This window comes from Symphalangus syndactylus, chromosome 5 (genome assembly GCF_028878055.3).
Source record: "Symphalangus syndactylus isolate Jambi chromosome 5, NHGRI_mSymSyn1-v2.1_pri, whole genome shotgun sequence".
NCBI lineage: Eukaryota > Metazoa > Chordata > Mammalia > Primates > Hylobatidae > Symphalangus > Symphalangus syndactylus.
This window is the reverse complement of record NC_072427.2, coordinates 32,864,954-32,892,052: the sequence shown is the minus strand read 5'-3', so window position 1 is coordinate 32,892,052 and position 27,099 is coordinate 32,864,954. Positions and strand designations below refer to the sequence as shown.

Sequence of the window (27,099 nt, the reverse complement as noted above, 5' to 3'; positions counted from 1 at the left end):
GCGCCTACGCCGGCCTCCCGGACCAGCCTGAGCTCTGAGCGCCTCTCGCCCTCAGATCTCTGCAGCCAGGGGCATCTGGGGAGGTGAGGGGGGAATTTGTCCCCGGGGCGAGGAGGAGGAGGCGGGGCCGCGCGGAGCCGAGGGGCTGCGGCGAGCGGGCTGGAGGAGCAGGAGAATCCGCTTCTCCGGGGTTTCCCTGACGCCAGCAGCAGCGCCCGGCGCGCGCGCCCCGCACCCGTCAGCGGCTCCAGGGAGAAGGGGGAGGGGAGCGGGCCCGCCGCGGCCCGCGAGGCGGCAGCCGGGATTGGAGCGGGGGCGGGCCGCGCGCGGAGTCCAGGGGGTGCGGGCGAGGGAGGCGCGTGCGCGTGCGCGCGCGCCCGGGACTCCCGCCCCTCGCCCCCGCCCCCGCCCCCGCCGTCCGCGGTCTCCGCCCCCCTCGCGCTGGTGTGTGGAGCCGGAGTCGGCGGCGGGTGGCGGCGCCTGGAACCTGGAGACCGACCCACCCCCCCCGCCCCGGAATGTACTGACTCCCCCTCTCCGCTGTCCTCCCCTCCCCGCCCCCCTGCAGGAGGGAGGCGCCCCCGAGTCTCCCCTCCCGCGAGAGGGGCTGCGCAGGCCGGGCCGGGCCGGGCTGGAGCAGCGGCGGCCGCGGGAGCCGAGCCTGCGGCGAGGGACCGGCCGAGGCGCGCGGGAGGGAAGGAGGCAAGGGCTCCGCAGCGCTGTCGCCGCCGCTGCCGCTCACTCTCGGGGAAGAGATGGCGGCGGAGCGGGGAGCCCGGCGACTCCTCAGCACCTCCTCCTTCTGGCTCCACTGCCTGCTGCTGCTCGGGTGCCGGGCGCCGGGCGCCGCGGTCGCCAGGAGCGGCTCCGCGCCGCAGTCCCCAGGTAAGCGGCGGGCGCGGGCCCGGGGGTTCGCGGGGGCGCGGCACCGGCTCAGGCGGCGGCGGCTGCAGTGTTTTTGTTTAGAATCCAGGAGGAAACGTGCAGGAACTTCTCTGCCTCGGCTCCGGTTGCCGAAGAGAAAGGGGATTGCGCGTGGTGGGGAGGAGAAGGGCGAGAGGGGGCGCCGCCGGGGGAGGGGCGGCTGCCGGGGGGCAGGTCGGGGGCGCAGGGGTCTAGTTCGCAGCTTTGTACCTGGAGGCAGGTTCACCCCTCGCCTCTCTCCCCTCCCCCAGGCTCATCCCACTTGTAAGAGTGGGACATTCTTGTGCTCACACTAGCACCAGTAGAGGCCACTACACACCTCATTAAATAAACAATCGGACGGCCAATTCATTAATTTTCAGGAAAGGAAAGGGGAGGGGGCTTGAACTCCTGGTTCCCTGGCCAGGGATTTCCCGGCTTCCGAAGTCTCGGGGAAGCGCTGGCTAGTCTCGAGGGACTCCTCGAGCGGGGATTGGAGCCCGAGTCTGCGGAAGAGCGGGGGTGTCAGAGGGGCACAATTGCCCGCTCACAACCCCTGGTGTTGATTTAACGATGAGGACGCCTTGGAGAGCGGCTCGGAGTGATCGTATCTGTTAGTGTTTCCGTTATGAAATGCCTCTTCTTTCCTGGGGATTGCAACTATATTTACAGCCTGTTAACCACTCTTAACCAAGGGGATTGTCTAAGCATCAGATTTTAGGTACTTGTACAATGTTTTCAGATGGCATTGTATAAACATATTGAACCTGAAAAGCCATTTTCAGTTCTTCTTTGGAATATTATAGATTACTGAAACCACCTGCATTCCTATTTACTTAAGGGGACCAACGAACAAAAATGCCAAGCCTTCCGGGAAGGACCTTACGGTATTGAGCAGGATACACTCAGCAGTTGAAAGGCAAATTAGCATGTAATCTGTTAAAATTGTTTGACCAAGGTGGTGTACCATAAAACTTGACAAAACTTTCACTCGTGTGAGATATATTTTTACATTTGAAAGCAGTCTTACCGCTGAACCAGTACTTGTTTTTCCTTGCTTTATATGAAATAATATTTAAAATCACACTGCAAGGTAACTTGACTGACAAACTTTTCATTTCCTTGCAGAGTGTGTATGTAGCTCATGGCTTTTGCCAATGTTAAAGAACAGCTTTAAACCTAAAGTACCAGTGGGTATTCTCTAAACAGCTACGTAAACAATAGTGTTTTAATGTCAAATTAAACATCACTTATGTCATGATGTACCTTTATACATTCAGTCCGTATATGGTTTAGAACACATTTTGGTGCTGAAATGTAGGTTACTGATCCAACTGTCTCTTAGATGGGCAAGAGAAATATAACTATTTTGGAAAACAAGTTCCTGTTACTCATCTATTTTATATGGAAATTCATATGTAGTCCACCAAATTTCAAGTAATAGATGGAGTTTTTGTTTAAAGTTTTGTCGATAATTTTGTAAGTAACTAAAATGCTAGTAATTTTATTACTTAGGATAATAAAAATAATGTAAGCAGTCTCTTAGGAAGTGGTCTTAACATCTGTTTCAACATTAACTCAATTGACAGGTTTTTATTTTGCACAGATGAGGTGCCAGGCATATGCTCTCTGCCTTCATGGAGTTCGCAGTCTGGTGTGTGGGTAGGAAAGATAGCCATCGAGCTACTGATTATATAGTTAAGTAATTGTGATAAGCACTACAAAGGAGAATAGGTTTTCACAAAGTGGGTACTGGAGTGACATAACCTAGTCTGGGTGTTAGGGTGTCTCACAAGAACTGAGATCTGAGGAGTGAGTAGGAGTGGAGGTGGGGAGGCTCACAGGTAATTAGTCGTGTAATTGGGTCTAGAACATAGATCTTCTGATTCTCGGTCCAGAGTGCTTCCTGTAAACCACTCTGCTTCATTACAAAAGCGAAAGGAATAACTGCAATGAGGAGGGGTTGGTCAGTTCTGCCATAAAACTGCAGAAGAGATCAAGAGACTGGAGAACTGAGTAAGCAGCAACTGGAACAAGCTGTCCACAAATCAGATGTCCTTTGTCAGTAGTTTTATTTTATTTATTTTTGTAGAGTGATAGAAATCTTTTTGTAGGGGATTATAGTGAATAGATGGTAGGGAAGTGGACATGTTCAGTAGTAAAAGGTGGAGAAAAATAAGAGATGTGGGACAATAGGATAAATGGAAAGTGTTTTTCCGTCTGAGGTTATAGACATACGGAGGTGGAGGAAAAAGTAAGAAGTAAAGGACTGGTGATAGAAAATGGTCAGCAAGGGAGGAGGGTTGGAATTGAGTAGGAACATTATCTTGTATTGTGAAAAAGGGCAGATTACTGAAAAGATATGTAGAGACCTTGGGGAAGATGACATGACAGCAGCCTGTGCAATGCAGGTCTTCTCTATTTAGAGTGAACATTCTTCACCGAGGACTCTATAGCTTCTACCTGAATCATTTATTTCATGATGTGATTCATTGCCTTACAGGGTAGTCCATTTCTGTGTTGAATAACTTCTGTTAGAAAATTTTGCTTTATACAGTACATTTCACTGTAGTTTTCACCCTCCCCACCCTTCTTACATTTTTTCCTCTTTGCTTACCTTTTTGAGCATTACTCTATCTTCAGGTTAATCTCTTTTCTGATTAATTCTTCATTTGTCTTCCTGGCTGTTCTTGAACTCACTCATTAAATATTAGTGTCTAAAGCTTATCTCATTATACGTACTCTGTTTGCCCTCAGTTGCTACCTGTGAGCTAAGGACTGTCTTAGTCCACGCTTTCACACGTGCACTTGGTACCTTCACTAAACAGGATCTTAGGTTACTCAAGTCTGAAGTTAAACTCTGTGTCATTTTCCCTCGTGCATCCTTCATCCCCATTCTCTAAACATGAACAAACCAGTTCCTGCCCCTGTGTCTCATGTTGTTGGAAGGATTGCATGGATTTGTCTTCTTGTGTTGCCTGTCTTGGTCATCACTGTTCATCTACCTGCCCAAGCTGAGATCAAGAAGACCTCCTCTTCCCATTGCCATAGCCGATAGTTCTTTTTGCGTTTTACCTCTCAGCTATTTCTAAATTGGTATCTTTTCATCTTCATCCCCACCTGGACTAACAGTAGTGGCTCCATAATTAATCTCTTTGTCTGTACTGTTACCCTCTAGAAGTCTGTCCTGCTAGGATGAGCTTTCTGAAATATTTTCCTGAGCATGCCACTCTCCTACTTAAAATCTGTTACTAGTGTTCTGTAGCTTGGGTGTTAGAACTCTTTGGCATGGAGATTGTGAGGCCCTTTGTATTCTTTACCTCTGTTCTCCCAAACCCAATAAAGCCTCATCTCTTGTCACCCCTAACATCCACCTTGCATTCCACCACTCCAGATTAATGACACAGCTTCAGATCTCCGTGCCTTTGCACATGCTGTTCTTTCTGTTAAGTCACTTCTCACCTTGTCCACTTCTGAAACTCCTTATCTAGTCAATGAATTTTTCTCCACCAGCTTTCTCTTCCAAAGAGAGTTATGGTCACTATTCTCTGTTCCCATAGCTTCCTGAGTACTTTTCATCTTGTGTTACTTATTTTCTTGTCTCTTCTGCTAGTCTCAACCTCTGAAGGGTTGGCCGGGTTGTCTTATTCACCTTTGTTTCCCTAGTGTAGCACTAGCATGTAGCATAGAGAAGATAACCAGTAAATGTTTGTTGACTGAATGTTGAATTGCCTTTGTTTTTAACCCCTAGGGTCATACAGCACAAATCTGATTCGTTTATATGATGGCCCTTCACGTGTCTAATCACATTTCGTGTGTGGATGTTTGCATGTGTGTGTGGGCCCCCCTGCCCTTCCCCCCACACCTTATCCTTTTTAAGTTAACCATCCTTAATTCCTTCAGCCACTCTTCACATTACTTAGTTTTCAGATCTTTTGTGATCTTGGTCATCCTCCTGGATATGCTGTAGTTTTAGCATTTTTTTAGTTTTGTCATCTTTGGAAAGATCTTTGATCTTACTGAGTCATCTAAAAGAAAAGACTGATGGCCCGTCTGTTAGAATGAGGCACAAAAGAGATCATAGAATTCTGGGATGAATGCTCAAAGAAGATAAGAAATGTGACTGATTTTCATAAACTGTATGAAAATTAATACATGATGTGGGATAGTGAAAAGACATATATGAAGGCAGAGGATATGGGGTATGACTTGTGGTTCTACAACTTCACATACATCTGTAAGTTGGGGGATATAGGCAGGCAAAAATAATACCTTACCTACCTAACTGGATTGTCAGAAAAATAAAATGTAAAATTGTTCATAAACTATAAAGTACTGTACCTACGTAGAATGGCTTCACTGTTTCTTCGTGAACTCTAAAAATATACTATAATCTATTAAATTATTTGAAAGTGTTGACTTTTTTTTCTTTTCATTGATCATTGATGGTTTCTTCCTTTTGAGTTTTTCTCTACCTCAATTAAAATATTGGGGTAACCTTAATAAGTCTCATTATATGGAGGCTCTATTTAATAGTCTTTTTTCCAAACACTTTATTTTATTAGTGACTTCCATGTGATTGGGAGCTATTTACCATACCATTGGTAAGTGTTTAGGCTTCTGGGTAAAATGGCGTCAATAATTGGAGAACAGTTAGAGGAAATAAATCACTGTAGGTAAGATCATATTGACTGGAGAGCTAAGTGAAGTGAGGAGAAGTTTTGTGTTTAAGATTTTGAAAAATTAACTTTGTCATGGACACAGCTAGTGAAAGATGATTTTAAAATAGAGCTCAAATTTTGGATTCGTTTAGAATGAAGAGAGTTTTTTTTATTCAAAAGTTTTGTAAATAGTGACAAAGGCATTCAGACCCACTGGTATGATTTTGGTATGTTTCTTTCTACTACTGCCTATGTGGCACATTATCTTTTTACATTGTAATCGTGGTGTATGTATAACTTGAAATGTTTTCCCTTGACATTATACCATTTTTCTTTGTTGTCACATTATCTTTAAATCATTTTATTTTAGAAACTTATTTAAAAATACATAAATATATGTTTGTTTGTAGTCAAACAATATAAAAATACATGAAATAAAAGATTTTACCACTTCTACCCACAAATTCCACTTTTAAACCCATAAGTAACCCCTTTTAATATCTTCCCTTGCATGTGCATATGTGTGTATAGTTTTATTTTTTTACAGATAAGCAGGATCATACTACCTATTGTTTTTTCAACTTGCTTTTTCACTTAGTATGTTGGAGATCCTTCCATGCCAGTACATACAGATTTTCCTATAACCATTATTTAAAATGTGTGTGTAATATTCTAGGGAGCAACTATAGTAATAGTGGCTAATTAAAGTAGTATTTACAGAACACTCCCTGAATTCCACGCATTGTGCCATGCTCTTTCACATGTATTTAATCTTTTATATAGTCCTGTGAGGAAGATGACAATTTCTTCACATTCCACAGATGAGGAAACTGAGTCTCAGATATTAAGTGCCTTGCCAAAGGTCTCACAACCTTTCATGTGCAAAAGTTGGCAGGAATACAGATTTTTGCAACTTCAAAGCCTATGTTCTTTATTCCTCTGCATTCTGCTGCTAGTTGTGTATTCTCCTGTTATGGATATTGAAGTTGTTTTTACTATTTTGCTGTGATAAAGAATGCTGTGATGAACATATTCTTTCTTATGGTCTTTCTGTATTTTGGATTCCCACATATAGGATTGCTGGTGAAAAGTTAACTTGTGTGTGTATGTGGGGGTCAGGGTTCCATTTATTGCAGAAAAGTAATGATGTCATTAAGAATAATACCATTGACTAATACTTTTATAAATTTTTCAAGGTTTTACCACTTTTAATTGTGAACTTTGGATACTTAAGGCCATATTTTAAAATACAAGTTCATCTGTTAACTGAAAGGTTGAGCTAATTAATAAGTAATTTCAAAAGTCCCTTCTACCTTCCAAGTTTCTCTTACTCTGAAGTCCATAAAATGGAACAGTGGGTTTATTTCAGCTTAATAACTTCTATTCAGTTATTGTGTTCCCACACTGGTCATTTCTGGTTTTCAGATGCAAAAGTCACCTTTTTTTCATTCCCTAAAGCTCAAGTTATTGTACATCTTTTTTTTTTTTTTGTAGTGCAAAGTAGGATATGATTGGAAAATCTTCTATGTTACTTGCAAATGATTGTATATGATTTTATTTTATATGTGTAAAAATAGCTTTAGGGCTGAGTTATATAGCTTCAGTGTTAAGTAATTGTGAGGTGTTTTAAGATGCAGTATTACCAGAAATATTAGATGCTTACTCTTAGGCTTGAAAGGGATGTAGAGTAAATTGACCAGGTTACAGAGCTGGCTTATGTAAACAGGTTTTGATTCCCTGTTTGACCCCTTTACATAAAGAAAAGGCAGAGAGGTATGGTGGTTATATATGTTTTATTTTACTGAATGAAGTCAGTTCTTCAATTCTGAGGAGTTAGGTTGGTGGTCTGAAGTTCAGATTACGTGTCTCTGCTTTTCCTTTTTTAAAGAACCATTAGAAATAACCTTCTTTAAAATTATTTCATAGCAAGAATCCTTACATTTAACTTTTTATTAAGTCAGTTCTATAGGCAAAGCTAAAAGTTGCAGTAATTTTGGCTGGTTGCAAATGTTTATCTTTGAGGGCTAATTATGCACAAAACTACACTGTGGAAATAAAGATGAATTGGACATGCTTTCTGTCCTCAGGAAGCATTTGGTCTAATGGTGGAGGTAAGGTAGATATTAGGTAACTTGATTTGGCAAGAGAAAGTGCCATTACTGCTGTAGGTAGAAAAATACATTCTGGAATCATTGTGTTACTGTTGATCAAGGAATAGTGCTGCTTTCCCTCATAATTTTGGTTCTATATCTTTAGAGTAGTCCTAACTTAGTTTTATAAAGCCAGTAGACTAGAATTCTCAAGAAGGAGTTATATATCATTTCCTCTAAGTGATTACTGCAGTGTTTGAATGTATGAGAATACTCGTAATTGAGCTGTCTGGGGGTGCAGCTACTCCCATGTTTTTTGAAATCTGGAGATTGATCATACTGACTTTCAGAATTGATTATTGGTCAGTAATAGTACAACTTACTAAGGAGTTCTGAGCAGAGTGAATTTTTGTAATGATACTATGTGGAAATTGAAAACAGAATGTTTCTGTTTTTCTGCTGTAAAAAACAAAAAAATCACCAAAATGTGTCTTTATGAGGTCTAGTTAAGATAATAGCATTATAATTTACAAATTTAGGGATAGAATAACAAATTATAAGTTTCATTTATAATTTTTAAATTCACAGCATAGCTTTAAATGTAACAAGTAAAATTTGAAGATCTTTTTGGTTAATTGTTGAAAGCTTTTGTAGCTGGAGGTAGGATTACTAGTTTTTTGTTTTTGTTTTTTTTTTTTTTTTGAGACTGAGTCTCACTCTGTTGCCCAGGCTGGAGTGTAATGGTGCAATCTTGGCTCACTGCAACCTCTGCCTCTGGGGTTCAAGCCATTCTCCTGCCTCAGCCTCCCAAGTAGCTGGGACTACAGGCATGTGCCATCACACCCTGCTAATTTTTTTTGTATTTTTAGTAGAAACAGGGTTTCATCGTAATGGCCAGGCTGGTCTCAAACTCCTGACCTCAAATGATCTGCTCGCCTTGGCCTTCCAAAGTGTTGGGATTACAGGTGTGAGCCACCGCTGCACCCGGGCAACTAGTTGTTTTAAATTTATAGTGTTGTATATTCAAGGGATTGTGTGCAGAAATTCTTGTGGTGATAACCCTTTTATTTATTTATTTATTTTGAGATGGGCTCTCATTCTGTCACCCAGGCTGGAGTGCAGTGGCATGATCACAGCTTACTGCAGCCTCAACCTTCCAGGCTCAAGTGATCCCCAACTTCAGCCTCCCAAGTAGCTGGGACTACAGTCGTGTCTCACCATGCCCAGCTAATTTTTTGGGGTATTTTTGTAGAGACAGGGTTTCACCATATTGCCAAGGCTGGTCTCAAACTCCTGGACTCAAGCAATCCACCCGCCTCACCCTCCCAAAGTGCTGGGATTACAAATGTGACACTGCACTGGCCTAACCTGTTTATTAATTGTACCTCACCTACATAGAACTCAACCATTATGCAACCTACCTCTGGAATATAACTGAAGACTAGGGAATAAGAGAAATAATTTTCAAAGTAAATACATTTCTCCGAGTCCCAAAGGACTTTGTTCAGAGCCTATCTTTAATTCATAGGCAGTTCTAACAAACAGTATAGTCTAATTTCTGAGCCCATAGCTGATCAGAAGTGGGTAGAAGGACTGACTATCTTGGGAAATGCCCCCTGCAGCAGAAGGTTGTGACAGTTGCAAGGAAAGATACTTAAAATAAGCGTAAGAACACAGAGATCTTCCCATAAACGGAAGTTACTGTCTCAGCCAAGTTGAGGAAAATTTCTTTCCCTTTCCATTACTGCTAATGGATATTGCCTACCCCTGGCCTTTCCTTTTATCCCCTCCTACTGTAGATACAGTTGCTGTCTGGGAGATAGATCTTCCCTCAGAAATCTCTTGAGTCTTAATCGCCCCTCAAATTAGTAAGGGTTCAGGTTGTTGCCTGAGGTGGGAAGAAAGGAAGTGTGACCAGGAGGGGAGGTGAGGTGGCAGGGTGTGATTCCTACCCCTCTGGCCATGACATTTATCTTTATTAACAGCGTTACTAAGCCTGATTGCTAAAATATGTATGTGGATTTTTAATTTGGGGGTAAAGTTAATTGTTGAGTTTTTATTGTTAAAAATGTAACAGTTCATACTATGTAAAATAAAATGTGAAATCATACACTCCAACCCTTCTTCCCAGAGTAATCACTTTTAATAGCTATGGTCTATTTTATATATACAATTATATACTTAAAATATCCGGTACATATATAACAACAATAACAAGTTGGATTTTGCTGTGCACCCTGACTTTTAACTTGTTTTAGGACATCTTTCCATGTGAATGTGTATAAATTTATGAGTTGTTTTGATAGCCGTATGAAATTGTATTTTCTGGATATATCATAATTTATTTAACCAATTTCTTTTTGATGCTCCCAGATTTTTGATTGCAAACAAATGATGCAGTGAACCCACATTTATAAATGTCCCCATTTGTGCACATGTGCAAGTAAACCATAGAATAAGTTTGTGGGTGTGGAATTGTAGGGCAAGAGGGCATGTGTATTCACATTATTTCCAAATTGTTTACTAAACAGCTGATTTACACTCCTTTGAGCAGCAAATGAGAGTGTCTGTTTCCACACATCCTTGCCAACATATTGGTTATTTCCAGACTTCTTAGCCTTTTTGCCAATTTGATAGAAGAAAAAAAACCTCTGTAAATCTTATATTTTTATATTATTAATGGAGTTGAGCATCTTTTCAGATTTTTATTGATGGTTTATACTGTTTCTGAGAATTGCCTATTCATGTGTTTTATTCATATATCTATATCTTTTATTGAATCATTGGTTCATTTGTAAATATAGATAATATGTAATTAAGAATGGGAATACTTTGGGAGGCCGAGGCGGGCGGATCACGAGGTCAGGAGATCGAGACCACGGTGAAACCCCGTCTCTACTAAAAAAATACAAAAAAAATTAGCCAGGTGTGGTGGCGGGCGCCTGTAGTCCCAGCTACTCGGAGAGGCTGAGGCAGGAGAATGGCGTGAACCTGGGAGGCAGAGCTTGCAGTGAGCCGAGATTGCACCACTGCACTCCAGCCTGGGCAACAGAGCAAGACTCCGTTTCAAAAAAAAAAAAGAATACTGCTCAATGAAATAAAAGAGGATACAAACAAATGGAAGAACATTCCATGCTCATGGGTTGGAAGAATCAATATCGTGAAAATGGCCATACTGCCCAAGGTAATTTATAGATTCAATGCCATCCCCATCAAGCTACCAATGACTTTCTTCACAGAATTGGAAAAAACTACTTTAAAGTTCATATGGAACCAAAAAAGAGCCCGCATCGCCAAGTCAATCCTAAGCCAAAAGAACAAAGCTGGAGGCATCACGCTACCTGACTTCAAACTATACTACAAGGCTACAGTAACCAAAACAGCATGGTACTGGTACCACAACAGAGACATAGATCAATGGAACAGAACAGAGCCCTCAGAAATGATGCCACATTTCTACAACTATCTGATCTTTGACAAACCTGACAAAAACAAGCAATGGGGAAAGGATTCCCTATTTAATAAATGGTGCTGGGAAAACTGGCTAGCCATATGTAGAAAGCCAAAACTGGATCCCTTCCTTACACCTCATACAAAAATTAATTCAAGATGGATTAAAGACTTATATGTTAGACCTAAAACCATTAAAATCCTACAAGAAAACCTAGGCAATACCATTCAGGACATAGGCGTGGGCAAGGACTTCATGTCTAAAACACCAAAAGCAATGGCAACAGAAGCCAAAATTGACAAATGGGATCTCATTAAACTAAAGAGCTTCTGCACAGCAAAAGAAACTACCATCAGAGTGAACAGGCAACCTACAGAATGGGAGAAAATTTTTGCAACCTACTCATCTGACAAAGGGCTAATATCCAGAATCTACAATGAACTCAAACAAATTTACAAGAAAAAAACAACCCCATCAAAAAGTGGGCAAAGGACATGAACAGACACTTCTCAAAAGAAGACATTTATGCAGCCAAAAAACACATGAAAAAATGCTCATCATCACTGGCCATCAGAGAAATGCAAATCAAAACCACAATGAGATACCATCTCACACCAGTTAGAATGGCCATCATTAAAAAGTCAGGAAACAACAGGTGCTGGAGAGGATGTGGAGAAATAGGAACACTTTTACACTGTTGGTGGGACTGTAAACTAGTTCAACCATTGTGGAAGTCAGTGTGGCGATTCCTCAGGGATCTCGAACTAGAAATACCATTTGACCCAGCCATCCCATTACTGGGTATATACCCAAAGGACTATAAATCATGCTGCTATAAAGACACATGCACACGTATGTTTATTGCAGCACTATTCACAATAGCAAAGACTTGGAACCAACCTAAATGTCCAACAACGATAGACTGGATTAAGAAAATGTGGCACATATACACCATGGAATACTATACAGCCATAAAAAATGATGAGTTCATGTCCTTTGTAGGGACATGGATGAAACTGGAAAACATCATTCTCAGTAAACTGTTGCAAGGACAAAAAACCAAACACCGCATGTTCTCACTCACAGGTGGGAATTGAACAATGAGAACTCATGGACACAGGAAGGGGAACATCACACTCCGGGGACTGTTGTGGGGTGGGGGGAGGGGGAGGGACAGCATTAGGAGATATACCTAATGCTAAATGACGAGTTAATGGGTGCAGCAAAACAACATGGCACATGGATACATATGTAACAAACCTGCACATTGTGCACATGTACCCTAAAACCTAAAGTATGATTAAAAAAAAAACAAAAAACTTTATAATTTGTCAAAACTTCCATGGCTGCTTGTGGTTCTTAACTTAGTGATAAGCAAACTGAGTAATTGGGTTAGTTATCTGACTCCTGCTAACTATTGCTCATGCTAACCTGATGTGGATTCATAAGCTTTAAAACTTCTGTTTTGAGGAAAGAAAGTTAAATATTTTATTCATTGATTTGAGTAACAAATAGGAATTGAAACATGCTATTACCTCTTTTAAGACAGAAATAACAATTTTGGTTTGGAGTGATTAAGTTCATTTAGTCAAATACTTGAGCCAGTTTGGCCCAAGGTACTGTGGTGATTTAAAGTGGAAAGTGGATTAAAAATGTGGCAGAAGAAACAAGTTTGGGAACAATGGATATTGGTTCCATTTTGGACACCTTGAGTCTGAGATGTCAGCAGAACATCCCTGTAAAAGGATTGCAGAATTAGGGCCCAGTTGAAAAGTCTAGGCTAGAAACGTAGGCTCACAGGTTATCTAATAGAGATGATAGTTCAAGTCATAAGTGTAGTTCATGACACTTAGGAAGGAAAAAGAAAGGCAAAGACTTAGGCATACACCTATAGATGCGTTTCCAAAGGGAGGAAACGTTCCTGTTTACTGAAGAAGATACCACTATTAAAGCTAGGTAAGGACCTAGAATAAAAATGATAAAAAATGATAAAGTTCATTTCGCCTATGGAGGCTTATTGAGAAACACCTGTGTGAATAAATGAGCTAGTGCTAAAGTAATGTCACTTCTTTCCCTTACCCCTGCAGGCATGTCATGGCCCTGGGTTAGAACAGTAGACTGGGAGAGCGAAGGCATACAGAGCCAATTTTGAACAATTCTTTAAGCGACATATATCATAACCACCCACTCTACTGGGCTGAAATGAATAATGAATGACTTAATATGTGTCTCTGCTTAGAACAAAGCCTGGCTTATTCATGGAATGTAAACTGTTATTATTGTTGTTTTTATTATTGTATACTAGATGGAGAGGCTAGCTAAAAATACATGAAAATTAGATAACATGATTTGGTTTTTGTTTTTATTTGATGGCTGTGTGTAAATAGATTGTTAAATGAGTGAGCTTATGTTGAAGAGGATAAGGATTTGTTTAGTTTGGGATATTCAGCTAAGTTTCTTAGGACTTGAGCTGATTTTGAAGCCATAAGTAGGGTTTTTAGATGGGCAGGCTTTTTTTTTTGTTTGTTTGTTTTTTGGCCAGGAGGGTAAAATACAGAGCATTATGAGGCAAAGTAAAGGCAAAAGCAACAGAAATGTTCCGTAAACTATTTCTTGTAAGGTTCATTTTTATTCTGGAGTTAATAATTTGTCGTGTAGCAGAGGGGTGATGATGATGATGAAATCATAGCCAGATACTCAGTCATGGTAGGAAGGAGGGTGGAGATAGTGCATGTTCCAATTTTTAATGAAAATTAACTTTATTATTACGTATTTGCTTTTTAAGACTTCATTTATTTCCTGTTAGATGTTGTGGACATCTTTTATGAATCAGTGATTTCTCTGGAGTTTGTTCAAAGCCAGAGAAGTAAGCTTCAGGATTGTGTGTATTAGGAAGTTCTAAGGAGTTAGTGTTTGCTACTTTCTGAAGAATACTTTTAAAAAATTCTGTAAGCTTTGTGGAAGAGCGAATTTATTTCTTCTTCAGAGTAGTTACAGTTAAGTAGAGGCATTTCTGTTTCAGAGTCAGCCTTGTTAGTCACTGAAATTTTGGGGTAAGAAATGTAGACAACATTGTGATACTTGGCAGTTCCACTTTGTTCACACTTAAGTTTTTAGATTTGCCTCTGTATTTGTGTAGTGGCTTGACCTTGACATAAAATTCCTGTATCACAGTCTTCTTCTTTCACAGCTCTCTGGGCAGTTCTCCTTCTTGCATTTAATGCAATTATTTACTAGGTCCTAGGTACTTGATTTCAAAAAAAATCTGTAGATTTTTTTATGTGAGTATACGATCAGGGATTTAGAAATTTCACCAAAATATGACTAGGTGAGAGACTATTCATTTTTTAAAAAAACCAGTACATTGACGTTGTATTTTAGTTTGGCATTATCTTTAAATTCAGTGAGTGAAGTGAAAATTGCATGTTGTTGTAATTCTCTTTTAACATAACCTTAAGAAAACCCAAAGTTGGAGGCTGATATTTTATCTCTCAGTAAGTTGGTCATCGACAGTTTTTCCATTAATGTTGGAACAGATAATTTCTTTTGTTAACTACCAAATGAAGATAAAAACTTGTACTATTGTACAGAAACTTTAAAAAAAAAAAAAAAACTCTGAGATTGCAGTGTGATGAGATGCTCATACTAAGGCATTCTGGAGCTGAGCTCAGCTGGTAGAAGTTCATATCTCATATTTTGTGCTCGTATGAATGGCAGGTAGAATGGCTTGTTCTATTTAAATTAGTTCATATTCTCTCTTTTTGTCTCTCTCACTCTCATAGTTGAATTATTTTAACTTAAATGTGTGTATGATATGACTTGTCTGTACTTTATGTACTTTTATTAAAAATTAATTAATTAATTTAGAGACAGTCTCACTCCATTGCCCAGGCTGGAGTGCAGTGGTGTGGTCTCAGCTCACTGTAACCTCTGCCTCTTGGGCTCAAGTGATCCTCCTGCCTCGGCCTCTCAAGTAGCTGGGACTACAGATGTGCACCACCATGCCCAGCTAGTTTCTTAATTTTTTTTTTAGAGACGAGATCTTACTATATTGCCCAGGCTTATTTTGAACTCCTGGGCTCAAGTAATTCTCCTGCCTTGGCCCCCCAAAGTGCTGGGATTACAGATGTGAGCCACTACACTTGGCCCTGTAGTCATATATTTATGTTATGTTTGTAGCATGTGGTTAGGTTTTGTTTTCTTTTGCCTGACAGTTTTTGTCTTCTTACTAAATCATGTCTATTTAATGTAATAGTTCATGTATTTGGCTTTAAACCTCCCATTTTATTATTTACTTCTGCTTGCACTGCTTATTCTATATTTCCCTTTCTCTCTTTTCCTGCCTTTGGATTATTTTAAGTTACTCTGTATTTCTCTCTCTTTTAGCTTGCCAGTTATAATTTCTTTTACTATTCATTTAGTGTTTCCTAAATGCATCTTTAACTTGTTATTTGTATGATTTCATGGACAGTGCAAGGCCTCTATAACACCTTAACTCCATTTGTCCTTCTCTTTTGTTTTTATGTTATTATGTTATTGTTGTGTATTTTAGTTCTCTGTATGTTTAAGATCCATCAGATGTTATTTCATACTCACTATTCATTTAGTTTTAGTTATTTAAATTCATTAAGTTATTCATTTAGATTTACCCACATATTTCCTTTGTGAGTTACTCTTCATTTTTTTTTTCTGCATCTCCAATCTTTCATCTGGGATCATTTCTTTCTGCCTGGAGAATATAATTTAGCATTTAGTTAGATTTGTTGGAGATTAATTTTCTCAGCTTTTGTCTGTCTGAAAACATTCGTATTTCACCTTCATTTTTGGATTTTTGAAGAGAGGGTGCTGGATGTAGAATTCTAGGTAAACAGTGTATTCTTTCAGCACTTTACATATGTTATTCCATTGTCCACTGAACTCTATCTTTTCTAGTAAGAAGTCAGCTGTCTTATTTTTCTTCTTTTGTGAGTAATATGCTTACCTCCCGCCTTTGGCCACTTTTAAGATTTGTTCTTCAGTTATGGTTGTCAGAAATGTCACTATGATGTGCCTAGTTATGGTTTTCTTTGTATTTATCCTGCTTATTGAGCTTGCTGTATGTGTGGGCTGATCACTTTCATCACTTTTGGAGAGTTCTTGGCTTGGCTGTTATCCCTTCAAATATTTTTTTCTGAATTAAATTCCACTGGAATTTAGTTCACTTAGGCTCCCTTATATCCTTATCTCTCTGATGGGTTCAGAAAAACTATAGATTTGTAGCTTATCTGCCCTGTTTTGGTTGTTAGGAAAACAGTAATAGTCTCTGATAACTTTACATTCTGATTAGAGGCAGCACTCTCTATATTGAATTCTTAATTTCATTTTATTGACTTTTTCAGTTCTGTAATTTCTTTTTTCTTTTTCTTTCTTTCTTTCTTTTTTTTTTTTTTTGAGATGGAGTCTTGCTCTGTCACCCAGGCTGAAGTGCAGTGGCACGATCTTGGCTCACTGCAAGCTCTGCCTCCCGGGTTCACGCCATTCTCCTGTCTCATCGTCCCAAGTAGCTGGGACTACAGACGCCCGTCACCACACCCGGCTAATTTTTTGTTTTTTTTTGTATTTTTAGTAGTGACGGGGTTTCATCATGTTAGCCAGGATGGTCTTGATCTCCTGACCTCGTGATCCACCCATCTCGGCCTCCCAAAGTGCTGGGATTACAGGCTTGAGCCACCGCGCCCGGCGTCTTTTTTTTTTTTTTTTTTTTTAAATAGCAGGACTCTGCTGAAGTTCTCCATCTTGTATTTTTTATTCCTTTAACCCACTCCATCATGTGTGTTCCCATATGAGTTTTGCCTTTATGTCTGTTATATCACCTGATTTGGGAGGGTTTCTTTTCATGTTCTTATTTGTGATTGAATGACAGGTGTTGTGTATGAAAAATTATCGAGATTATCTGGATGATACTGTCTTCTCAGAAAGGATTTACCTCTGCTTCTGGTAGGTGGTTATGCTGGAGGTACTAACAATCTCATACCACATTACGTAGGGACTGAGGTGATTTAAAATTAGGCTTTAGACTCTATGAGTTGAAATAGTTTAGGTATACCTTTAGTTCTTGGGTGTAGCCCTTTGAGGCTCTGATCCACAGTTTAAGGGGTTTACCCTCCCTCTTGGCAGGCCCTCACTCCAGTTTTTGTCCCCTTAGGGCTTGGGTCTGTCAAAAGCTATGCTTATCTCAGCCTTTTCAGCAGTAGCCTTTAGAATCTGCCCATAGCTCTAGGCCAAAAGGAGCCCCACATACCAGATTTGTCCCTTTGTCTTTTCTTTCTTTTTGAATCTTGGTTCCTCAATTCCTCATTGCCTTGATTGCCTTTACACAGATATTTTGTGTTTTGTCTAGTTTCTTTAGTTATTCTCAGCGGGAGAATTGGTCTAAACCATCTACTCTATCATTCCTGGAAGCTGAATTCTCTCAATGCCTTTTTCATCATTTCTGTTATTTGTGTTTTATGAGAAATTTTCAAGTTTGTCTGGTTTTTCATCATGTGTAATCTGCTGTTTGTTGTCCCAGTTGTATTTCTTTGGAAAATTATTGAGTAGTTTTGTAGCCAAAAGCAATCCTCCTGATTTCAGATTGTCCTGTTTTCATATACACAGTATTCTTTTAAGTTTCTTTAGGATTTCTATAATTAGGATTTCTGCGGTTGGGAATTCTAATGATACTCTCAAATTTGTTTCTCTCTCTCTGTAAATTTTCCAGGGGAAATTTTTGCGCCAGTTGATCGAACAATCATTCTTTTTTAGCTTCTAGGTCTTTTCAAGTGTCTCTTTGTGGTGACCATGATGATATGATGGTGTCTATATATATTCAGTATTGCTGGTTGACATGGATGCTTTTCTTTCTTTCTTTTCTTTTTTTTTTTTTAGACAGAGTCTTGCTGTGTTGCCCAGGCTGGAGTGCGGTGGTGTGATCTTGGCTCACTGCAAACTCCGCCTCCTGGGTTCACGCCATTTTCCTGCCTCAGCCTCCAGAGTAGCTGGGACTGTAGGCGCCCGCCACCACGCCTGGCTAATTTTTTTTTTTTTTTTTTTTTTTGAGACTGAGTCTTGCTCTGTCCCCCAGGCTGGAGTGTAGTGGCGTGATCTCAGCTCACTGCAAGCTCCACCTCCCGGATTCACACCATTCTCTTGCCTCAGCCTCCCAAGTAGCTGGGACTACAGGCGCCCGCCACCATGCCCGGCTAATTTTTTGTATTTTTAGTAGAGACGGGATTTCACTGTGTTAGCTAGGACGGTCTCGATCTCCTGACCTCGTGATCCACCTGTTTCGGCCTCCCAAAATGCTGGGATTACAGGCGTGAGCCACCACGCCCAGCCCTGAAATGGATGATTTTCAAGCTTGTGTGGGTTTCTGTTCTAATATTTCAGGTATAGATGAAAGAAGAGAAAGTTTTAGATTTGCAACCATTTAACAGTTTGATTGACATTCCTAGATTATTGGTTTAACAGAATGATCTACATTCCTATATCATTGGTTTGGTGGTTTGCAGGGAGTAGGGGCAAGATATAGCCAGATGGCTATGAGACAGGGAGGTTTACTGCTAACGCATTGTTCGCAATGCTGAAATTCAAAAATTGAAAATTCAGGGCTGGTAATCAGTTGTGGAGCTAGCTGTGGCAGCCTCCTGTATTTGTTTTTGTCCCCCTACCCCCCTCCCCTTTTTTTTTTTTTTGAGACAGTGTCTCACTGCACCCAGGCTGGAGTGCATTGGTGCGTTCTCAGCTCACTGCAACCTCTGCCTTTTGGGTTCAAGTGATTCTCGTGCCACAGCCTCCCAAATAGCTGGGATTACAGGTGCGCACCACCACACCTGGCTAATTTTTGTATTTTTAGTAGAGATGGGGTTTTGCCATGTTGGCCAGGTTGGTCTTGAACTCCTGACCTCAAGTGATCCACTTGCCTTGGCCTCACAAAGTACTGGGATTATAGGTGTGAGCCACTGTACCTGGTGTGTTTCTGTCCCTTATCTCTAATCCTCAACATGAGTGCTGAACCAGATGCTTTGCCAGCCTTTTTTCTTGGAGGTATCATGGGTCCGTCCACATATGCTTGGCACTATTCTGTGATTTCCAGTGGAGGTACAGATTTTCCCCCTTGGTGTTTTTATTTATTAATTTTAAAAAAATTTGTTATTTTAGTGGATATTAAGATAAGGTGTTGGTGGGCATTGGTTAAATGCATGAGCTTAGTTTTGCCATCTTGAACTGAGAATCTACACTGGGTATTTTTTTTTTGTTCTCATTTGGTTTAGTTTGATGTCTGATCCAATTAAAAAGAATAGTTTTTTTTTTAACTTTTATGTACATTTAGAATAAAATTCTGCAATCACTGAAGGACTGCGCTAGGCTAGTTAGCTCCTGACTGATGTAAAACCTTTGATAGAGTGGGGTTTTTTTTTTTTTTTTGGAGACAGGGTCTCACTCTCACCTAGGCTGGAGTGCAATGGGATAATCACAGCTTACTGCAGCCTCGACCTCTTGGGTTCAAATGATCCTCCCCACTCAGCCTCCCAAGTAGCTGGGACTACAGTCATGCGTCACCATGGGCTAATTTATATATATAATCTATATATTTTTTTTTTTTTTTGTAGAGACAGGGTTTTGCTATGTTTCCCAGCTGGTCTTAAACTCCTGGGCTTAAGCAATCCTCCCTTCTTGGCCTCCCAAAGTGCTGGGATTATAGGCATGAGCCACTGCGCACAGCTGAGTAGGGGCATTTTTTATTCAGCAGACATTTTCATGATTGCCAACTGTGTTTTGGGGCAGTACCAGATTTTGGGAGTACAGATGTCAGCAAGTTCTTTGATCTTGTATACCTATTATTGAGGCAGAGATACCTTTCTCTGAGGCCAAGAGACTGTTTTTTTTTTTAAAGAGAGAGAAACAGTGTTTGATCAAAGTTTTTGTTTTTTAACCCATTAGTTAGATTGTTGAATATCAGTTAATATATAAACATTGATAATGGTTTTTATGTCTATAGAAAATATTCCAGTTAAAATCTTATCTATAATTTCGGTTGAATTACTCATTTTTATAGTAAATTTCTGTTTATTCTCTGACTAGATGATTATATCAATTAAGGGTTTATGGTTTATATATTTTTATATATATACATATACGTATATATATACACACACACACATATATATAATTTACCCATGTTACACATATTTAGAAAGTAGGATAGTATGGATTTTATGGCCTTTTTTATTTTTTAATTTATTAAATAAGGAATTCAGAGTTTAGTAAGGTAGGTAGGACATGAGACAGAAAAGTAGAGGCATTATATATTCATTTTTACTTAAAGGAAGAAGCGTTAGCAGTCTGCTTCCACCTTAAAGCTAGAGTTTGCTAGTCGGGAAATAATGCTTTGGAAGTGGTTTGACAGATTGAGTATAGTATAAGGAATTGGGAAAAAGCAGACAACTGGGGCCAAAAAGTAGATTGGAAAGGAAAATGGCTAGCTTCAATATGTGGTCATGGGGAAAACAAGGTTATATCTGTTAGAGGCATAAAATACTCTATACAGAGAGTTGGTTGTCTTCATTTTATATCCAACAAGAATAGTACAATTTAGGGAAAGTTATTAAATTGAACCTTTCAGACTAATGCTTTGCCATGATGTAGGTTAATTTCCCTGTATGTTGTTCATCCTAGGTCAAATATGTATTTTATTTGTAATATTATAAAGTTGATATAAAAAATACACTTGATGCCAGATTTTCAGTTTTTAAGACAGTAGCTTTCACACTTGTTCAGGTGTTAGAACATCTGGAAGTAGTGGTATACTTTGAGAGATATCATGAACTATATTTTAATTACATGAAACAAATGAAGTATAGTTTTACTAGCTGTAGATATAACTCATGTGAATGTAACTCAACTCAGTAGAAATATTTAAGGAGCATTTGTCATGTATCATAAATGCATAATTTCATGATGAGAGTGAATCATGGAAGAGCTAGAAGAAAATAGAAAAGAGGTTTTTAAAAAGCCTGTCAATGGTATGTACAGTTGTCCCCCCTTATCCATGGGAGATACATTCCAAGATCCTAGTATATGCCTGAAACCATGGGTAGTATCAAATCTGTCTATACCAGTTTTTTTCCGTGTACATACATATGACAAAGTTTAATTTATAAATTAGGTACAGTAAGATATTAATAATAATAAACTAGAACAGTTATGACATTATATTGTCATAAAAGTTATGTGAATGTTCTATCTGTCTCACAGATTATCTAAATATTTTCATATCATGGTTGACTATGGGTAACTGAAACTGTAGAAAGTGAAACCATGGAAAGCAAAACTATGAATAAGGAGGGACTGCTGTAATATCTTTTAAGATTATATCTTCAGTAGGGGCTGGTTGCCTTAGCCATTGGCAGCATGCTTAAGTGATTCATTTTTCAAAAAATTTTAAAAAATATTTTTAGAGTCAGGATCTTGCTGTGTAACCCAGGCTGGAGTGCAGTGGCATGATCATAGCTAACGGTAGCCTTGAACTCTTGGGCTCAAGGAATCTTCCCACTTCAGCCTCCTGAGTAGCTTAGACTACAGGTGGGTGCTACCACACCTGGCTAATTTTAAAAATTTTTATAGAGACTGAGTCTCGCTATGTTGCCCAGGCTGGTCTGGAACTCCTGGCCTCAAGAGATCTTCCTGCCTTGGCCTCCCAAAGTGCTGGGATTACAGGCATGAACCATCGTGCCTGGCCCTAAGCGATTCTTTATGTGTAGTTACTACTTTCAGGGAATCATTACACATCTACTGAGAGAAAATTTGTGGTTCTGGGGCCTGGAAATCTGAATTTTGAGAAGCAGCTGATGGATTTTGTATTCACAAAGTTTGAGAAACATTTTCTAAATGCTGATTGAAAAGAACAGGATATTGCTTCAGAATTTAAAAGAAACAGTGTTTGAGAATGAACTCCTCCTCCAAGGAAAAATGTAATTTATGTATGATGGGGTAGTTGCTATTTATTCACTTAGGTGTTTTTTTTTTTTTTTTTTTTTTTTTGAGATAGAGTCTCACTCCATCACCCAGGCTGGAGTGCAGTGCTGCCATCACAGCTCACTGCAGCCTTGACCTTGTGGGCTGAGGTGATTGTCCCACCTCAGCCTCTCAATGGCTGGGACTACCATGCTTGGCTAATTTTTTGTATTTATTTGTAGAGACAGGGTTTTGCCATGTTGCCCAGGCTGGGCTCAAACTTCTAGGCTCAAACGATCGGCCCACCGTGACTTCCCAGAGTGCTGGGATTACAGGTGTAAGCCACCACACCTGGCCCACTTTTGTTTTAAGAAATGTCTTTATAACTGAATATTGAAAACAATTGCCATTCTCTGAAAGTCTTTTAGTTGTTTTTCCATAGAAATGATCATACTATATCTGATGGCTTTTAATTTAATTTTTTTGTTTGTTTGTTTGTTTTTTGAGATGGAGTTTCACTCTTCTCGCCCAGGCTGAAGTGCAATGGCCCGATCTTGGCCCACTGCAACCTCCGCCTCCCGGGTTCAAGCGATTCTCCTGCCTCAGCCTCCTGAGTAGTTGGGATTACAGGCATGTGCCACTACACTCAGCTAATTTTTGTATTTTTAGTAGAGACAGGGTTTCACCATGTTGAACAGGCTGGTCTCGAACTCCTGACCTCAGGTGATCTGCCTGCCTCGGCTTCCCAAAGTGCTGGGATTACAGGCATGAGCCACCGTGCCCAGCCAGCTTTTAATTTTTTTTTTGTAACTGTGAAATATCATTTGAATTTGGATTGTATTTCATTAATGTAATATCTGGAAGATTCAAAGTTATAATTTTTAGAAGTTTTAATTTTACTTTATTAACTGACTCAACTGTTGGAAGCAGGAACATAAATGAAAAAAGGTCATTTGAAAGTCTCATGTATATAAGCTTTTTCTAACTCTCGAAAACAAGGTGAATTTCAGACAAATTCAGTAAACATTTGTTGAGTACATGTTGCATGCCAAGCTCTATGTTGGGACCATGAGGATGATTAAAACTTACATCCTGTCCTGGTAAAGTTCACACTTGTGGGAATGAGATAGGGAAGGAATACATGTAAACAAGCGATTTGTGCTTTGCCTAACTTTAATGAATTTAAAAGGTTATTAAATAAACTGACCATCATAATACATGAAGAAAAAGTGTGTGTGTGCGTGCGTGCGTGGAGGTGGGGTCATGGTGGTGATGGTCATGTTTCACACTTCGGCCCGTTGTAGTAGCCTAGGTAGTTTACAGAGGTAAATTGGATTAGCATGCTGGCAGTGTAGAGAAGTACATGGAATAGAAAGATATTTAGATGATAAAGTAGAATTTGGTGATGGATTGGATATGGTGGTAAGGGAGAGGGACATGTCAAAGATGATTCCTAAGGTTCTTTAGGATTTGCATAGCAGGATGATGGGTGGTGATATCTTTTACGGGGAAAGAACTAAGTTTGGGGGACAAGAAGAGCATGCGTTTAATTTTGGACATTATGAATTTGATATGCCTTTGTGATATCCGGGGGCAGCATTACAGTCTGGAGTGTGATGGAAGACGTGGGCTGTAGATTTGTGAGTCATTTGCTTAGAATGTGGTTGAATTGAGAAAGATGGGCTATTATAAGACAGAGAAGCGAGCCGAGAAGTAGGAGGAAAACTAGGAGAAGGTTGTATCACAGGAACCAAGGAGGAGAGTATCTGATTGTGCTGGCAGAATTAAGTATGATGATGATTGGAGAGTCTTTTGCGTTTATCTGTCAGTCACTGTTGACCTTACTGACAGCTGTAGATGAAATTTGGAAGCAGGTTGAAGGACAAGTGGGAAGGGAGGAAATGAAGACTGAAAAGTTCCAGAAATTTAGCCACGATGGGGATGACTGAATGTAGTGGTTGAGGTCTCATGAGTTGGGTGTGTGTGTGTCTCTGTTTAATGGATGAGACTCTGGAGCATATTTAAAAATGGAGGCTCTATTTGAGAGGGATAGTTTAAGTATGCAAGGAAAATGGGATAACTGACAGTGTAAGTTTCCTGGGAAGGTTGGGAGAACACGGGGTTTTGAGCACAAGTAGAAAGATTTGCATTCGACCCATTGTAGGAGAGAGAACTCTCCTTTAACAAGAGGGAAGGAACATAAGAACAGGTGAATATTATTGTTAATGAGGCAGTGAGTGAGGCCTTTTGCTGTGCGTGATAAGCAGGAAATGGTTTTCAGGAGTGTTGAGGAATTGGTTGACCAGAGAGGTAGGATTACTATTAGCAGAACTAATATGAGAATGTACCATACTAGGAGATTTAACAGGATTGTAAATTATACGGGATAGTATTGTTTTCAGTGCCTTTTCCCCCTCATCTGCCAGGCCTCAGCGAGCCCATTGGAGATTGTAGATTCCCAGTAAGTATTTACCCTACTCTAGAATCTTAAATGAAAAATGCATGAACAGGAGCTACTCTTGTCTGACTTGAATTTTGTGGACTAATGATAGAATTAATAAGTGAAGGAGGTCTCTTACTATAATGTGTCTAATTCACCATTTCAACAAATCTCTCCCTGCAGCCGACTAAGCTTTTTCTTTAATTAAGTACCTGGTTTACACAGCAGATTTTACTCATTTGAGGACTCCAGTCATGTCTAAACAGATAAAGGTATCAGCTCAGGCATAGTTCAGGTGCATTGTAAATGCAATCAGAATTGTTCTGCAGGGTAATTCAGTTTTAGACATCCATTTCTAAAAACGTGTTCTGCCTGAAAATGGAGGCCTTAATAACCAATTTCTCGTTATTCAGAGGCCAATTATCTAGTTTATTTATCAAGACTAGGCAGTCACCTTGTTTTTCACTCCTTTCTAATCTCTCTGACCGTTTTGTTACTTTAAACTCATGAGTAAGATAAGGAGAAGAAAAACAGAGAATGTACATAAATTAATGGCTAAAATGAAGTGTTCCTTTGCATGTTTCTTTTTCTTATGCTTTATTTCTGTGACTCATACGGAGCTGTTAGAAGTGACTTCATATAATATTATACAGTGTAATAAAATGGGTTTTCGATGTGTGAGGATACCCTCATGTTATTTAGATAATGGACACAATTAACAGTTCCAGACAGATAGAATTATTTTCTCATGTTTGAAGTAGTATAGGCACATGGCCCTTTATGGGAGGGGGGCAGCTCTTCTCTGTGTGCCCACTTTCCACATCCCTCTCCAGCATGACTCGCCCCTTTCTGTCAGTCTTACCCCAGGAGTCCCTGGCCTCCTTCCTCTCCTTGACACTGTTTGCTTTGCAAGCATATGAAATACTGGCACCCTATGACCAGGGTAGACTACAACCAGGGTCGGGGTGCAGGAGCCAGATGGAGAAATTCAAATTATGATCATAAGAACATGTTCTTCTAGGTAGTGGCCATACTTTTATCTCTGTATCCTTAGGACGTAACACAGTGCCTGACATATAATATGTCTCCAGAAATATTTTGTTTTTGAATTAAAGACTATTTCAAAATTACAGAGTCATAGGAGGAATCATTTAATTTATTTTTCTGCTTTTATAGATGAAAAAAGTGAGGCTTAGATTCATAGCAACTATTTAAGTTCCTCTGAGGTGACCAATTATGCTTTAGACTGTACAAGGAAGTAAGTGAATATGATATACAATTCCAGCCTTCTAGGAGTCCAAAGTTAAATAGAAAGTCCGGCAGCCTTTTATCTAGCAGGGATTTTTGTGGGGGCGGGAAAGGGACAGAGGGGAGGATGTGATGGTGGTGCTTTGTTTTGGTTGTGGTGCCTGTGTTTGCTTGATACTGTGTTATGGCAGGTACAGAGTTGCATAATACATAGCTTTTGCCCTTAAGGAGCTTGTCTAATGTAACCTGAGACAACATAATAAGAATCAGTATGTCTCAAAGCAGTATATGATTAAATGCCAGATGAGTGGTGCACTTTTATATATGCCAACTTTATAAAATGAAAAAATGCTAATGATCCATCATGAGGCAGACATGCACTTTCAGTTGCTATTCTGAAAGTGGGAACAGATTGGACTTGGGGGAACTCTGCGTCTGGAACTACAAGTTGATGATTATTGTCCATTTGATAGAGACACTGGAAGAGTGTCAGTGTAAACACTGGCCATGTGAAGATTGAGCCTGTTGATGGTTTCTTTTGTATCATAGGATGCCACGTCACCAACTAGGGAATTCTGCCCAATCAGTTGAGCCAAATAGTGCTGTCCTATTGTAAAATTGTTTAATCTGTGTACTTGTGTGTGTGCTTGTCAGAATTTGTGAATCATAGAATTGTTTTAACTGGAAGAAGACCCCCAAGATCATCTGCTTCAACCCCTTCCTTCCTCTGTTTTCCAGACAGGTTGCACTTTACTTGAGCTGTGACTAGGAATATGCCACATTCTTTTGTAAGTTGTAACCTATTTTTGTCTGTTTTGAATTTCCTTTTTTTGCTAAGCTTTAGCACAAAGTTCACCAGTTATTGAATGAATGTCTCATATTTGCAGTAATTTAGGGAACAGTTGAGCATGGAAGGAGAGAATAGAAATATGGGGAGGGAGATGGTGAAATGATGTTTCCAGTGGAATTAGTAGAAGTACAAAGGACCAAGAATTAAGGTGCGGCTCAGATCTCCCTTTTGTCTGCTTTTGGTTTGTGATGGTATAACATTGCCTGCAAACAGCCACGATGAATATTTTCATTTTTATTAATAGCAATATGGGGACATAAATAGATTCTGTGATATTTTTAGATACACAGAGGCTGTGAAGAAAATGACATTTAGTACATAATTTTTACCCTGCTCTTTTTTTTTTTTTTTTTTTTTTTTTGAGACGGAGTCTCGCTCTGTCGCCCAGGCTGGAGTGCGGTGGCGCAATCTCGGCTCACTGCAAGCTCCGACTCCCGGGTTCACGCCATTCTCCTGCCTCAGCCTCTCCGAGTAGCTGGGAC

At 39.9% G+C, this 27,099-nt stretch overlaps 1 protein-coding gene across 8 annotated transcripts in view; it reads left to right on the top strand.

Annotated features, from left to right (window-relative positions):
* Positions 1–487: 487 nt before the first annotated feature.
* Positions 488–27,099, top strand: part of NEO1 (neogenin 1) — a 268,181-nt gene continuing 241,569 nt past the window's right edge. For 4 of the 8 annotated variants that reach the window (XM_055277847.2, XM_055277849.2, XM_055277846.2 and 1 more), the window contains exon 1: positions 496–885. In XM_055277847.2, the coding sequence (XP_055133822.1) occupies positions 756–885 (130 nt within the window). In that variant the 5' untranslated portion in view covers positions 496–755. Of the gene's footprint in view, positions 886–27,099 lie in introns of all 8 variants that reach the window. The other 4 variants (XM_055277851.2, XM_055277852.2, XM_055277844.2 and 1 more) reach the window with 4 other exon arrangements.